The sequence below is a fragment of the Meles meles genome, chromosome 20, assembly GCF_922984935.1.
Source record: "Meles meles chromosome 20, mMelMel3.1 paternal haplotype, whole genome shotgun sequence".
Classification (NCBI taxonomy): domain Eukaryota; kingdom Metazoa; phylum Chordata; class Mammalia; order Carnivora; family Mustelidae; genus Meles; species Meles meles.
The window spans coordinates 11,487,219-11,503,073 of NC_060085.1; the positions used below are offsets into that span (position 1 = coordinate 11,487,219).

The following is a 15,855-nucleotide window of genomic DNA, read 5'->3' on the forward strand; positions in this document are numbered from 1 at the left end:
AGTCTCCTGTGAGAGACTGGTCACATAGTCCCCTACCTCTCTGCCCCTACCTAGCATCACCTGTCCTTTACTCAGTTTTAAGTCTTCTGCACCAAATACATTTAATTCTGAAGGAATAGTATATGATGGGGGCTGGTAATGCCCAACAGTCAAGATAGAATCTTGAAAGGTTTTACAGTGCAAAAAGGTAATTTTATTACTGCATGGGGGCAGGACTTGTGGACAGAGAAGTGCACTGGGATTGTGAGGAGTGACTAATTATATACTTTTTAGTTAGTGGGTGTTAAGGACAGCATAAGTCTCTAAGGAATTTGGAAGCAATTCTTTCAGGACCTTGAAGGGCTTGTTTCTGTTAAGTTGACTTTGGCTTTTAATAAAACAAAACATTAGGCATGAAGACAGCTATGAGTTCCTTGAGGAATGTCATGCTCTGCATGTTTCAGGTATCTCTCATACAACTGCAAGCTGTAAGGGGATTTAATTCAAGCTGTATGTCTCTTGCCTTTGTTTCCCTCATCAGTGTATTCCTTCATTCATGAGGCTGTGTAAATCCAACGCTCATTTCTTTTATGAGTAACACAAAATATTACAGTTCTGAAAAATACATTGTAGAAGGCAGAATAAGATCCTCCCAAATATGTCACATCTTAATCCCCGGTACCTTTAGCATGTTATTTGCTATAACAAAGAAGGAATAAAATGGCAGGTTGAAACAGGGTTGTTAATCAGCTGCCATTAAAATAAAAAGATTGGCCATTATTGACCAGGTGGAACAAATGTAATAACAGCCATCCTCCAATGTTGAGGGAGACAAAAATGTTGGTGTCAGAGAGACTGAAAATATTTACCCTTCTGGCTCTGAAGGTGGAGCAAGAGCCAGGAGCCCAGGAATATAGGTGGCCAGAAAGAAAGACTGGAATTGGAAAGGAAACAGATTCTCCCTTGAACATCCAGGAACTTAACCCTGCAGAAATGTTGCTATTAGCCTGATGAGATTCCTTTCAAGCTTCTGATTCCAGAATTGTAGGAAGACATATGCGCTTGTTTTAAGCAACTAATGTAGGGATATTTTACAGTAGCAGGTAGAATCTCATATGGACATAGTCAATAAATTATTTGAGGGAACTGAGTTTAAGCCTTCTAATTTGTTCATGAGCTTCCCTTTGATAAGGGCAAATTGCATTTAAAGAACCCATATTAAGGCTTGCCTTGGTGGCTCAGTAGTTTAAGCATCTGTCTTCAGCTGAGGTCACGATTTCTGGGTGACCTGGAATTGAGACACACCAGAGGCAAACTGATGACCAGAGAGTCTGCTTTTCCCTTTACCTCTGTCCCTCGCTCCGGGTCACACTTTCTTTCAAATAAATAAATGAAAATTTTTAAAAAAGAAACCACATTAATTAGAAAATATTTAACCCATTTGGAGATATTCTCAACATCAGGTGGTTCAATGAATTCCTCAAGGCATAAATGTGCCTGTGGTCTGACTCTGAGGCCATGAAGCAGTGATCTAGGAAAGGAATTCATAATAAAAATTAAGTTGATCCATTGTAATTTATAATTTTGTGTCTACATTTCTGCATCCTTTTTTAAATTTTTTTTATTTCTTTTCAGTGTAACAGAATTCATTGTTTTTGCACCACACACAGTGATCCATGCAATGCGTGCCCTCCATAATACCCACCACTTGCTCACCTAACCTCCCACACCCCGCCCCTTCAAACACCTCTGGTTGTTTTTCAGAGTCCAGAGTCTCTAATGGTTCATCTCCCCCTCCAGTTTCCCTCAACTCCACCCTTCTCCTCTTCATCTCCCCATGTCCTCAGTGTTATTTGCTATGCTCGGCAATTAAGTGTAACCATATGATACTTCACCCTATCTGCTTGACTAAATTCACTCAGCATAATCTCTTCCAGTCCCATCCATATTGCTACAAAGTTGGGTATTCATCCTTTCTGATGGAGGCATAAAACTCCATCGTGTATATGGACCATATCTTCCTTATCCATTCCTACGTTGAAGGGCATCTTGGTTCTTTCCACAGTTAGGCGACCGTGACCATTGCTGCTATAAACATTGGGGTACAGATGACTCTTCTTTTTACTCCATCTGTATCTTTGGGGTAAATACCCAGCAGTGCAATTGCAGGATCAGAGGGAAACTCTATTTTTTATTTTATTTTTTTATTTATTTACTTTCAGCATAACAGTACTCTTTTTTTTTTAGTACTCATTTTTTATTGCACCAAACTCAGTGCTCCATTCAAAACGTGCCCTCCCTATTACCCTACATCTGGTCCCCAACCTCCCACCCCCCCGCCACTTAAAAACCCTCAGGTTGTTTTTCACAGTCCATAGTCTCTCATGGCTCATCTCCCCTTCCAGTTTCCCTCAACTACCTTCTCCTCTCATCTCCCCATATCCCCCATGTTATTTCTTATGCTCCACAAATAAGTGAAACCATATGATACTTGACTCTCTATGCTTGACTTATTTAACTCAGCATAATCTCTTTCAGTCCCATCCATGTTGCTACAAAAGTTGGGTATTCATCCTTTCTGGTGGAGGCATAATACTCCATCGTGTATATGGACCACATCTTCTTTATCCATTCGTCCGTTGAAGGACATCTTGGTTTTTTCCACAGTTTGGCAACCATGGCCATTGCTGCTAGAAACACAGGGGTACAGATGGCGCTTCCTTTCACTACATCTGTATCTTTGGGGTAAATACCCAGCAGTGCAATTGCAGGGTCATAGGGAAGCTCTGTTTTAATTTCTTGAGGAATCTCCACACTGTTCTCCAAAGTGGCTGCAACAACTTGCATTCCACCAACAGTGGAAGAGGGTTCCCCTTTCTCCACATCCTCTCTAACACACGTTTTTTCCTGTCTTGCAAATTTTGGCCATTCTAACTGGTGTAAGGTGATATCTCAATGTGGTTTTAACTTGAATCTCCCTGATGGCTAGAGATGATGAGCATTTTTCATGTGTCTGATAGACATTTGTATGTCTTCATTGGAGAAGTGTCTGTTCATATCTTCTGCCCATTTTTGATATGATTATCTGTTTTGTGTGTGTTGAATTTGAGGAGTTCTTCATAGATCCTGGATATCAAACTTTTGTTTGTACTGTCATTTGCAAATATCTTCTCTGATTCCGTGGGTTGCCTTTTTGTTTTGTTGACTGTTTCCTTTGCTGTGCAGAATCTTTTGATTTTGATGAAGTCCCAAAGGTTCATTTTTGCTCTTACTTCCTTTGCCTTTGGAGACATATGTAGAAAGAAGTTGCTGTGGCTGAAATCGAAGAGGATACTGCCTCTGTTCTCCTCTAGGATTCTGATGGATTCCTGTCTCACACTGAGGTTTTTCATCAATTTCGAGATTATCTTTGTGTACGGTGTAAGAGAATGGTCGAGTTTCATTCTTCTACATATAGCTGTCCAGTTTTCCCAGCAACATTTATTGAAGAGACTGTCTTTTTCCCATTGTATATTTTTTCCTGTTTTGTTGAAGATTATTTGACCACAGAGTTGAGGGTCCATACCTGGGATCTCCACTCTGTTCCACTGGTCTGTGTGTCTGTTTTTATACCAGTACCATGCTGTCTTGGTGATTACAGCTTTGTAGTAAAGCTTGAAATCAGGTAACGTGTTGCGCCAGTTTTGTTTTTGTTTTTCAACATTTCCTTAGCAATTCGGGGTCTCTTCTGGCTCCATACAAATTTTAGGATTATTTGCTCCAGCTCTTTGAAAAATACTGGTGGAATTTTGATCGGAATGGCATTAAAAGTATAGATTGCTCAGGCAGTATAGACATTTTAACAATGTTTATTCTTCTGATCGAAGAGCATGGAATGGTCTTCCATCTTTTCGTGTCTTCTTCAATTTCTTTCATGACTGTTCTGTAGTGTCTCGAGTATAGATCCTTTACCTCTTTGGTTAGGTTTATTCCCAGTTATCTTATGGTTCTTGGTGCTATAGTAAATGGAATCGATTCTCTAATTTCCCTTTCTGTATTTTCAGTGTTAGTGTATAAGAAAGCCACTGATTTCTGTACATTGACTTTGTATCCTGCCACATTACTGAATTGCTGTATGAGTTCTAGTAATTTGGGGGTCAAGTCTTTAGGGTTTTCCATATGAAGAATCATGTCATCTGTGAAGAGAGAGAGTTTGACTTCTTCATTGCCATTTTGGATAGCTTTTATCTCTCTTGTTGTCTGATTGCTGTTGCTAGGACTTCTAATACTATGTTGAACAAGAGTGGTGAGAGTGGGCATCCTTGTCGTGTTCCTGATCTCAATGGGAAGGCTGCAAGCTTTTTCCCGTTGAGGATGATATTTGCTGTGGGTCTTTCATAGATAGATTTTATGAAGTTCAGGAATGTTCCCTCTATCCCTATACTTTTCATCGGGAATGGATGCTGGATTTTGTCAAATGCTTTTTCTGCATCAATTGAGAGCACCATGTGGTTCTTCTCTCTTCTCTTATTGATTTGTTCTATCACATTGATTGATTTGCCAACGTTGAACCATCCTTGCAACCCAGGGATGATTCCCACCTCGTCATGGTGGATAATCTTCTTAATGTGCTGTTGGATCCTGTTTGCTAGGATCTTGTTGAGAATCTTAGCATCCATATTCATCAGTGATATTGGTCCGAAATTCTCCTTTCTGGTAGGGTCTTTACCTGGTTTGGGGATCAGGGTAATGCTGGCTTCATAAAAAGAGTCTGGAAGTTTTCCTTCTGCTTCAATTTTTTGAAACAGCTTCAGGAGAATTGGTGTTATTTCTTCTTTTAAAGTTTGGTAGAATTTGCCAGGGAATCCATCAGATCCTGGGCTCTTGTTTTTTGGGAGGTTTTTGATCACTGCTTCAATCTCATTACTAGATATTGGTTTATTCAGGTTGTCAATTTCTTTCTGATTCAATTTTGACAGCTTTGTAATAGAGCTTGAAGTCCGGAATTGTGATGCCACCAACTTTGGCTTTCTTTTTCAATATTCCTTTGGCTATTCGAGGTCTTTTCTGGTTCCATATAAATTTTAGGATTATTTGTTCCATTTCTTTGAAAAACATGGATAGTATTTTGATAGGGATTGCATTAAATGTGTAGATTGCTATAGGTAGCATGGACATTTTCACAATATTTATTCTTCCAATCCAGGAGCATGGAACATTTTTCCATTTCTTTGTGTCTTCCTCAATTTCTTTCATGAGTACTTTATAATTTTCTGTGTATAGATTCTTAGTCTCTTTGGTTAGGTTTATTCCTAGGTATCTTATAGTTTTGGGTACAATTGTGAGTCCTGCAATCATGGGCACTTCTTCAACCCAAGAACCATTGGCCTTTACATCACTGGAATCCCAGTGATTCTTTTCAAAGCCCTCTTTATGTCTCTGTTCCTCAGGCTGTAGATGAAGGGGTTCAGCATGGGCGTGACCACTTTGTACATCACTGAGGCTACCGCAGTTGCGTGGGAGCTCTGGGTAGCTGCAGAGCTAAGGTACACTCCTAGGCTTGTACAATAAAATAAGGAGACAATAGAGAGGTGAGATGTACAGGTGGAAAATGCTTTATACTTGCCCTGAGTTGATGAGATTCTATGTATGGAGGAAACGATCTTAGAGTATGAATAAAGGATCCCAACAAGGGGACCACCACCAAGCACCACAATTGCAAAATTCATCACCATGTCATTAAGAAAGGTATCAGAACAGGCATGCCCAACTACCTGGTTGAGTTCACAGAAAAAATGGGGGATTTCCACCTCTGTACAGAAGGACAGCCACAACAACATTAAGCTCTCTAATGAGGAATTCAGAACACTGATGACCCAGGACACCAGAACCAGCAGTCCACAAAGCTGAGGGTTCATGATGACCGTGTAGTGTAGGGGGTAACAGATGGCCACAAATCGGTCATAGGCCATCACAGTCAGGAGAAAGTCATCCCAGCCTGCAAAGAGTAGGAAAAAGTACATCTGTGTGATGCAGCCTGCAAACGTTATGACTTTTCTCTCTGTTTGTATATTCACCAGCATCTTGGGGATGGTGGTGGAGGTGAAACAGATGTCTGCAAAGGACAGGTTGGTCAGGAAGAAGTACATGGGGGTGTGGAGATGGGAGTCTGAGCTGATGGCCAGGATGATTAGCAGGTTTCCATACACAGTGATCAGGTACATGGAGAGGAAAAGCCCAAATATGAGGGGCTGCAGTTCTGGGTCCTCGGAAAATCCCAGAAGAAACTCTGAAATTCCTGTATCATTGCCTGCTTCCATGTGGTGGAGGTGACTACAAGGAAAAAAAAAAGATAACATAAAATTGTTTGAGTAAATGTGCTTCATTTATTTATTTATTCCTCTTTTCAAGTTTTACTTTAAATGTCAATTAGTTAACCTACGGCGTAAATTTTGTTTCAAGTGGACAATAGAGTGATTCAACACTTCCTTGCATCACCCAATTCTCATCACAAGCGCTCTCCTTAATCCCCATCATCTATTTCACCCACCTATCCCCACCATCTCCTGTCTGGTAAACATCAGTGAGTTCTTTGTAGTTAAGAATCTGTTTTTTTCTTGATTTGTCTTTTTATCTCTTTTTTTCCCAATGCTTACTTTTTTTCTTAAAAAAAAATTTTTGTTTTGTTTCTTAAATTCCACATATGACCCTTGTCTTTCTCTGACTGACTTCTTTCACTTAGCATAATACTCTCTAGCTCCATCCATGTCATTGCAAATGTACACACACACACACACAGACACACACACACACACACACACACCCCATCTTCTGCATTCATCTGTTGACTAACACCTGGGCTATTTTCATAGTTTGGCTATTGTAGATTAGATAATGCTGCTAAAATCTTCCCAGTGCGTGTATCCCTTTGAAATAGTATTTTTGTATTCTTTGCATAAATACCCCAGCAGTGCAATTGTTGGATCATAGAGTTTGGGGTATCTTTTGGGTTTGTTTGTTTGTTTGTTTACATTTTGAGGAAACTACATACTGTTTTCCAGATTGGTGCACCAGTTTGCATTTCCAATAGGGCAACAGTGTTCCTACACATCCTCACCAACTGCTGTTTTCTGTGTTGTTGATTTTAGCCATTCTGACAGGTGTGAGATAATACCGCATTATACTTTTAATTTGGGACAAATGGGCATTATTAACAGAATGACATGCTACAGTTTATATTTTGCCATCAAGAAATAAATATATATTTTTTGTATAGATCTGATCCCATTTAAAGGAAGATACGTGACAACTCTGATTAGGAATTCCTTTCCATGCAGTCCTATCTCTAAGAGGACAGGTGTTACAGTTTTAATGAGAAATGCTTTCCTGCATTTGGGGAATATATGTTGAGTACTGACCTCTAGACAAAGACCATATAGTGTTCTATGATACAAAAGTCCATATGTTCTTTGGGTAAATATATAGTAGTTCACTTGCTGGGTTGTAGGGTAACTCTATTTTTAACCTTTTAAGTAACTTCCATACTGTTTTCCAGATTGGCTGGACCAGTTTACATCTCCACCAAAAATGCAAGAGGGTTCCCCTTTCTCCTCTCCTTTAGAATACCTGTTTTGTCCTGTGTTTTAATTTTAGCTATTCTGACTGGTGTAAAGTTATATCTTATTATAGTTTTGATGTATATTCACCTATGATGAGTGATGCTGAGCATCTTTTCATGTATCTGTTAGTCATCTGTTATGTTGTCATGGGAAAAATGTCTATTCCTGTCTTCACCCATTTCTTAACTCATTTCTTTTAGGGGGGGCTTTTGAGCTTAATAAGTTCTTAATAGATTTTGGCACTAATTCTTTACAAGATATGTCACTTGCAAATATCTTCTCCCATGCTATAGGTTGCACTACTAGATATTTACCCAAAGGATAGAAAAATACTACTTTGAAAGGGTACGTGCATCCTAATGTTTATAGCAGCATTATCAACAATAGCCTAACTATGTAGAGAGCCCAAATATCCACCAACTGATGAATGGATAAAAAAGAGTTGAGATATATATATATATATATATATATATATATACACACACACATATGTGTATATATATGTATGTGTGTATATATATACATATATATATATATATATATATATAATGGATATATATATATATAATGGAATATTGCTCAGCCAGAGAAAGACAATCACCATATGATTTCACTCATGTGTGGAATATAAGAAACTTAACAAACTAACAGAGTGGGAGAAAAAAAAATCTGTGGTAAAATAAGAAACAGATTCTTATTTATACAGAAAAAATTGAGGGGTTTTGGAGGGAGGTGGATGAGGGATAGGTGAAATAGGAATTAAGGAAGGGTATTAAGGAAGGCATTTGTATGGCTATCAGACACATGAAAAAATGCTCATCATCACTAGCCATCAGGGAGATTCAAATTTAAAACCACATTGAGATATCGCCTTACCCAAGTTAGAATGACCAAAATTAGCAAGACATGAAACAACGTGTGTTCGAGAGGATGTGGAGAAAGGGGAACCCTCTTACACTATTGGTGGGAATGTAAGTTGATGCAGCCACTTTGGAGAACAGTGTGGAGATTCCTCAAGAATTTAAAAATAGAGCTTCCCTATGACCCTGCAATTGCACTTCTGGGTATTTTCCCCAAAGATACAGATGGAGTGAAAAGAAGAGCCATCTGTACCCCAATGTTTATAGCAGTAATGGCCACAGTTGCCAAACTGTGGAAAGAACCAAGATGCCCTTCAACGGATGAATGGATAAGGAAGATGTGGTACATATACACGATGGAGTATTATGCCTCCATCAGAAAGGATGAATACCCAACTTTTGTAGCAACATGAACGAGACTGGAAGAGATTATGCTGAGTGAAATAAGTCCAGCAGAGAGAGTCAAGTATCATATGGTTTCACTTATTTGTGGAGCATAACAAATAACATGGAGGACATAGGGACATGGAGAGGAGAAGGGAGTTGAGGGAAATTAGAAGGGGAGATGAACCATGAGAGACTATGGACTCTGAAAAACAACCTAAGGGTTTTGAAGGGGTGGTGGATGGGAGGTTGGGGAACCAGGTGGTGGGTAATAGGGAGGGCACGTATTGCATGAAGCACTGGGTGTGCTGCAAAAACAATGAATACTGTTACACTTAAAATAAATAAATAAAGAAATAGGAAGGCATTTGTGGTAATGAGCACTCAGTGTTTATGGTGGGGTTAAATCACTAAATTCTACACCTAAAACTACTATTGCACTGTATGTTAACTAATTGGAATTTAAATAAAAACGTGGAGGGGAAAAAGTCTATACAATCCAATAATGGAGAAAGAATATACATAATAAAATAAAAAATAATATATAATGTCAGACAGTGACATTCTGTGAAGGAATAAATAGGTAGATACAAAACAGAGTGGGTGGGGAGGATGCTACGTTTTAATAGAAATTCAGGAAAACATGCCAAGATAGTGAAATTTTAACAGAGACTTCCAGAAAGACTAAGCAGGAGGCAGGAGGATGTCTGGGGGAGGTGGGTGACCAGCAGGGATAACAGAGCAAAGACCGTGCAGAAGGCACTTACTTCAGCTATGCAAACCTCAAAATGCAGTCAGTGTGGTGAGGGAATGCAAGAGGGAGACAGATGAGCGGTGGTGGCAGAGAATGTTGAGGAAGGAGGTGGCTTTCCTGCCATTGGTGGGACTTCAAGACACAGGGAGTCCTTCCTTCAGATGGCGTTCTTTGCATTTTATTAATTTTGTTCCATAGTGTTCTTTGAATAGACATAGATCCCTTCATCATTTCCATCTGTTGGTTAACATTCTGGCATTTAAGGGTCACATGTTGGAGTATATGAACTCAGGTACCATTGCCCTGAGTACTGCTCATGCCCCACAACAATGACACACACACACACACACACACACACACACACACAGTGCACTCTGGCCTCCTAGAACTGTGTTACTATCATGCTTTTCTCACCCGCAGCCACAATAATGGTGAAAGAAATGGTACAAAGCAAGCTGTCAATATCAGATTTTCTTCATCCTGAAGAATGTGTAAATGGTACTTAAATTCTAGCTAGTAAGCCTCCCAAAGACAAGGAAACACATGGCTCCATTTTAATATGATCACACTGTGTCCTGTATTCAAATAAACATAAAAAAGAGGTTCAAAAACATAAGAAAGAAATGGACACAAGGGTCAAAGGAGACCTAATAAGGTCAGGGGGTCCCTGAGAGACTGTGATGAGCAGAAAGCATTTCTGGTTCTGGCAGCATTCCAGCTCCAGTCGACATGCCCTGATGCCCAGAATAATTAACAAAGCAGGAAAATAACAATATATCTAAACAAGAAAGGAGTGGTATTTTTATGATGTCAAGACATTTTACTGATTGACTATCCCTCTAGAAAAATGTGCAAAGAGAATAAACTTGCAATTTACAACAGAAAATACAGAGTGTAGCACATAATGTAGGACAATAGAAGGGGATTTTTAAAGATGAAATAATGATTTTAAGTGCAAATGATTTTAAGTGAAAAAGACTTGGAATCAGAAAACCAGGTTTTGAACATCAGTTCTACCACATATAACATATTTGAACTTGGAAGAGACAATCAATCCATTCCAAATGTGAATATACTCACTCAAATAGTGGGGATAGCAGTATCCATCCACATTGCTGTCTAGGGTGGCAGACAGCATTAGTCACTACATGCAAGAAGCTTACAGTACAGTTCCCTGTGAGTAAATGAGTTATTTTCAGCAATGAACAGATTTGGCTGAGTTTTCTCTTATTTTCATAAATGTCTCCATCATTTGCACACCTCTTGGTAATGAAGCATTACAAAGTAAAGCTAGTGAGCGTATCCCTTTTTGCATATGAAGCACAAATTTTTTTAAAGATTTTTATTTATTTATTTAACAGACAGAGATCACAAGTAGGCAGAGAGGCAGGCAGAGTGAGAGAGAGGGAAGTGGACTCCTTGCTGAGCAGAGAGCCCGATGTGGGGCTCGATCCCAGGACCCTGGAATCATGACCCGAGCTGAAGACAGAGGCCTTAACCCACTGAGCTACCCAGGTGCCCCGAAACACAAATTTTTTATGTGGATACTCACCTTGACAAAAGATGCTGAGAAATGCATGTCTCAGAAACTGCTGTTGCAAGGCAATGGTTACCTGCATGAGTCTGGGGCTCTCTATAAATGCAGAACATGCTAAAAAACACCACATGCCCCATATCTTAACACTCTGTTTTCCTGATCCCCTCTGCTGAAAACTCCTTTGATATGTTCTAATTCCACTGGAGCCACATTAGGTCCCCCAGTCCCTTCCCCTGTCTTATCCAATGAGTCTTCCATTCCCACCACATATTGTCAACAATGATGCCTGTGTTGCTGGGTCCAATGGACACTTCTCTTTTGAGCACACTACATAAATTAATTATAAATGAATCTACCAAGTCTCAGGTGACCTCAGAAAATCTTCTCAAGTTTCATTCTCTCTGGTCCTCTCCTAAATAATTGCTGAGTTCTGAGACTCACCTGGGTGGGATCTATGAGATGAAAGTCTGTGAGGAGGTCCCAATTCTTCCCTGGACAGTTGATTATGGAGACCAAAGCACCGTTCCCAGACAGAATGGCAGGGAGCAGTGAAGCATGGGTCCCCCAGCCAGACTTAGGAACACAAAAGCAAAAACCATGTCCTGTCCAGTCCAAGGCTTCACTTATTGAGGTTCCGCAGCAGACGAGATACTTGGAGTTCTCTATGTCTGCTCATTAGGCACTGTTTCCATTGTGACTCCCACCTCAGAGCACTCTGTTCCCCCTGTGTCACTGGTCTGGAGAGAAAGGAAACTTTTCCTGCTGATTCTGGTCCTGGGAGACCAGATTAGAAGTCAGGTGAATCCAGTTCTGTATTCCTCTTTCTCATGACCTTACCTGCCTTCCAGAGTTCTAACCTCCTAGCACTTTCCCTTAACTTTGAGAGGATATTGAATTTATTTAGTTGAGGGTTTGCTTTACCTTTTATAGCTTTGGGGTGTTAATAAATGAGCCATGTGACCCTCTTCATGTGTGGTTTGGAGAGAAAAATCTAAGTACTCACCCTAGGCACTAAAAAAATTTTGTGTTTGATTCTCCAAAGTGTGGGCCAATGAGTTGGCATCAAACATACCTCTGAAAAGGACTTTTAGTAGGCAGAATAAAATCACCAAATATTTCCACATCTTAATCTACAGAATCTGTGGATATGTCTTGTGTCATGGCAAGGTAGAATTGAGGTTGCAAATGATATTAACATTACTAGTCAGCTGACCCTAGCATAAAGTTATTCTGATTATCCAGGTGGTCCTGATAGATCAAAAGGGTCCTCAAACTGTGGAAGAGGAAGGTAGAAGATTTGGAGTCACGGAGATTTTGAGATGTTATGTTGCTGACTTTGAAGATAAAGGGAGGGCACATGAGTCAGGGTTTAAAGGTGGCTCTACAGCTGGTATAGGTTAGAAAACCTCTTCTTCCCAGACCTCCAGAATGAACTCTTCTCTACATACAGGGTGATTTTAGCCCAGGGAGACCTATTTCAGACTTGTGACTTCCAGAGCTATCAGAAAATAAACAGATTTGTTTTCAGTCAGCAGCACAGTCATTTGTTACAACCACAATAAAAATCTAATCCAGACATTAATCCAATAACACTTTGTTCAAAGGAAATAATTCAGCTTTGGTTTTATTTGTTTATATTCTCTTGGATAAGGATATACCGTGTTGATATCCTACTTCAAGTAGAAAAAGGAATCTGAGGTCACTTTCGAGTTGTTCAACCCCAGGAGCTGGTACAGAAAATTTCCCATGCCATGAGCCATGCTGACTTGCAGCTATTAACATAGAAAAAGTGAATCCTTAAGGCAATTTGTTCTCTCTTAAATCTTTGTATATAACTTTTTACATACTTTAACTTTCACACTAATCTAAATATTCATTATTTTCATTCTTATCTTCTCCCAATTTCTCTCAAGTTTATCTGTGACAGAAAAGATCACCAATAATGGGTCTGTGTGTGTGTGCATATGAGCGCCCATATGTATAAAAATTCACATTACATACACCTCCCTGTTGAAGATTTTTGTAGGGATCTACAAAATGTGAACACACCATTGTTTATTAGTCACAATCTCTCTCTTAAATTCGTTTTATTATCCCCATATTATCTTCAGAAATAAGAAAACTGAGGCTCAGGGGCATTAAATTTTAATAAGTTATGGAACAAAGTAGTTAAAGTTTATTGTGCACTTTCTGGAGTTATATAGACACAGAATTATTTGGTATGTAATCTATGCATAAAACGGTATACTTTTTTTAAAAAATCATTATTTTATTTGTTTATTTTCAGTGTAACAGTGTTCATTGTTTTTGCACCACACCCAGTGCTCCATGCAGTATGTGCCCTCCTTATTACCCACCAGCTGGTTCCTCAACCTCCCACCCCCCCCACCCCTTCAAAAACTTCTGGTTGTTTTTCAGAGTCCATAGTCTCTCATGGTTCATTTCCCCTTCCAGTTTCCCTCAACTCCCTCTCCTCTCCATATCCCCATGTCCACCATGTTCTTTGTTATGCACCACAAATAAGTGAGACCATATGATACTTGACTCTCTCTGCTTGACTTATTTTGCTCAGCATAATCTCTTCCAGTCCCATCCATGTTGCTACAAAAGTTGGGTATTCATCCTTTCTGATGGAGGCATAATACTCCATTGTGTATATGTACCACATCTTCCTTATCCATTCATCCGTTGAAGGGCATCTTGGTTCTTTCCACAGTTTGGCAAGTTGGTGCAGCCACTTTGGAGAACAGTGTGGGGATTCCTCAAGAAATTAAGAATAGAACTTCCCTATGACCCTGCAATTGCACTGCTGGGTATTTACCCCAAAGATACAGATGTAGTGAAAAGAAGAGCCATCTGTACCCCAATGTTTAAAAAAATCATTTTTTACTGAAGTGTAGCTGACAAAAAGTTACATTTGTTTCTGGTGTGCAACTTAGTGGCCCAACCTTCAACTCTTTATGTTACATTGTGTTAACCACAAATGTCAAGCTTATACTTTAAATAGGTGCTCTTTGTTATATACAATTATATTTCAGTGATACAGTTGAAAGGTAGGAATCTAGTGAAGCATGGCTGAGGGTAGGATCTAGAGCACTGGCATAGGTGATTCACACTGAACAGGAATGGACAATATCTCTCCTAACAAGAAAGAATGCAAAGTATCTATAGGCTATGGGAAAAATGAAATTAAATTAAGGCAATTCACCTTGGGCATGTCTGCTCTAAATCAGTGTCTGGTGCTGATTTTATATTCAGAGTACTCTTTCCCAAAGAATGAACAACGCCTAATGTGAGTAGAAGATAGGAAATCATAAAAAAATAACTGTTTGTGTTGTAATAAGAAGAAGGTTTTGAAGTTTTGCATCATCGTATTTAGGTTATCCTGACACCAAGAGTATACCTGGTCCATCTACTTGTTCCAGCTTCTCTTTCCATAGGGCTCCACCAGGAGATACAAACTTGCTCATCAGTGTTTGCAGTGGCTGTGGTAGGCTTTCTGGACAGGGAGCTGACTGACAGAATAAAAGCAGGAAACAGGTTCAAAAACACAAGAGTTTCTTTTTTGAGTAAGTGCCTGACTTTAACCTTTTTGGTTGTAATGTAAGTGCCTGACTTGAAGCTTTTGATTTCTGAGGCATGCATTTCAAAGGCAGTCGGATTGAGTAACCACACTATTAGGTGTGGGACACAATTACCAGATAAGCCCTCAGGTTGCCCAGTCCAGAAGGACCTCTTCAAAAAGCCCTGGGCAACCTCAATACTGACACATGATTGAGCCTGACTTTCCCCATTTAGCACCCAAATTCTAATCATATAAAAATCTCCAATAAAGTGTGAATCCACAAACTGCTAATCACTCTGGACATTGACCCTAATAAAGGTTGATCCCTCAGAGGGGCTCTGCCTCTCCCTCTCAAACATCTGTCCACCTCTGAGACCTCCATGAATGGCCTTTGAGACCCCTCGTGCCCTCTAGGACCTGTGATTAATAAACCTGATTTTGTTAGAGTTCTCTGATGGGTGTTGCTGAGTTGTGTCTTGCAGTCACAGTAAGAACCCAAGGTCTGGTCCAGCCAGAGCAAGTCTCTGGTCAGGGAAGCATCTGTGGGAATGTCCGCAAGCACAGGGGTGTGGGAGAGTGCCTGGGATTTCCTAGCCTGAGCATCCCTGCCAGGAGCCTGACACTTAAACAGAACAGTAATAGAGTCCACCTTATCAGGAAGAGGATTGAGAATATGATGTAAAAAGCCTGGCAGACTCAAGGTGAAAACTATGGTTTTGTATTTTTCATCTACAAATATTTTACATGAAAGACTTAGTGGCCAAGTGTAGTTATTTCCAAATGAAGAATGAAACTCATGACTATTCTTTTGGGAAATCTAGGGAAAATTTACTTGGCATGATATAAGTCATTGAAATGAAATTATTTTTAAGAAATCCAACTTGTACCATTTAAGATACAGAAATTCCCAGGCATCTGTGACCAAGGTTCAGGAAAATATTGGGATTGTATAAAAGTGGACAATGTAGAATACTGTTGACATCACACAGAACAGAAGGTTAATAAGTGAGTTACTTAAATGTGTGGAAAACTTGAATTCAAACAATTGGAAATTCCAGGAAACAAACAGAAGGCACAGATTCCAATTTCCTAGTCAGATAAAAGAAAAGTGGTTCCTGGCTATGAGACTCTGAGCCCTGAAATCATGGGCATTTCTTCAACCCAAGAACCATTGGCCT

At 39.6% G+C, this 15,855-nt stretch overlaps 1 protein-coding gene across 1 annotated transcript; it reads right to left on the reverse strand.

Moving 5' to 3' along the window:
• Positions 1 to 5,348: 5,348 nt before the first annotated feature.
• LOC123932696 (olfactory receptor 7A17-like) lies at positions 5,349 to 6,302 on the reverse strand. The gene has a single exon (XM_045991232.1). The coding sequence runs from the start codon at positions 6,276 to 6,278 to the stop codon at positions 5,349 to 5,351; it is 930 nt and encodes a 309-aa protein (XP_045847188.1). The 5' UTR covers positions 6,279 to 6,302.
• Between the last annotated feature and the right edge of the window lie 9,553 nt (positions 6,303 to 15,855).

Excerpts from the sequence above, each read along its gene's own strand:
- LOC123932696 (XM_045991232.1), bottom strand. The coding sequence starts at position 6,278 with ATGGAAGCAGGCAATGATACAGGAATTTCAGAGTTTCTTCTGGGATTT.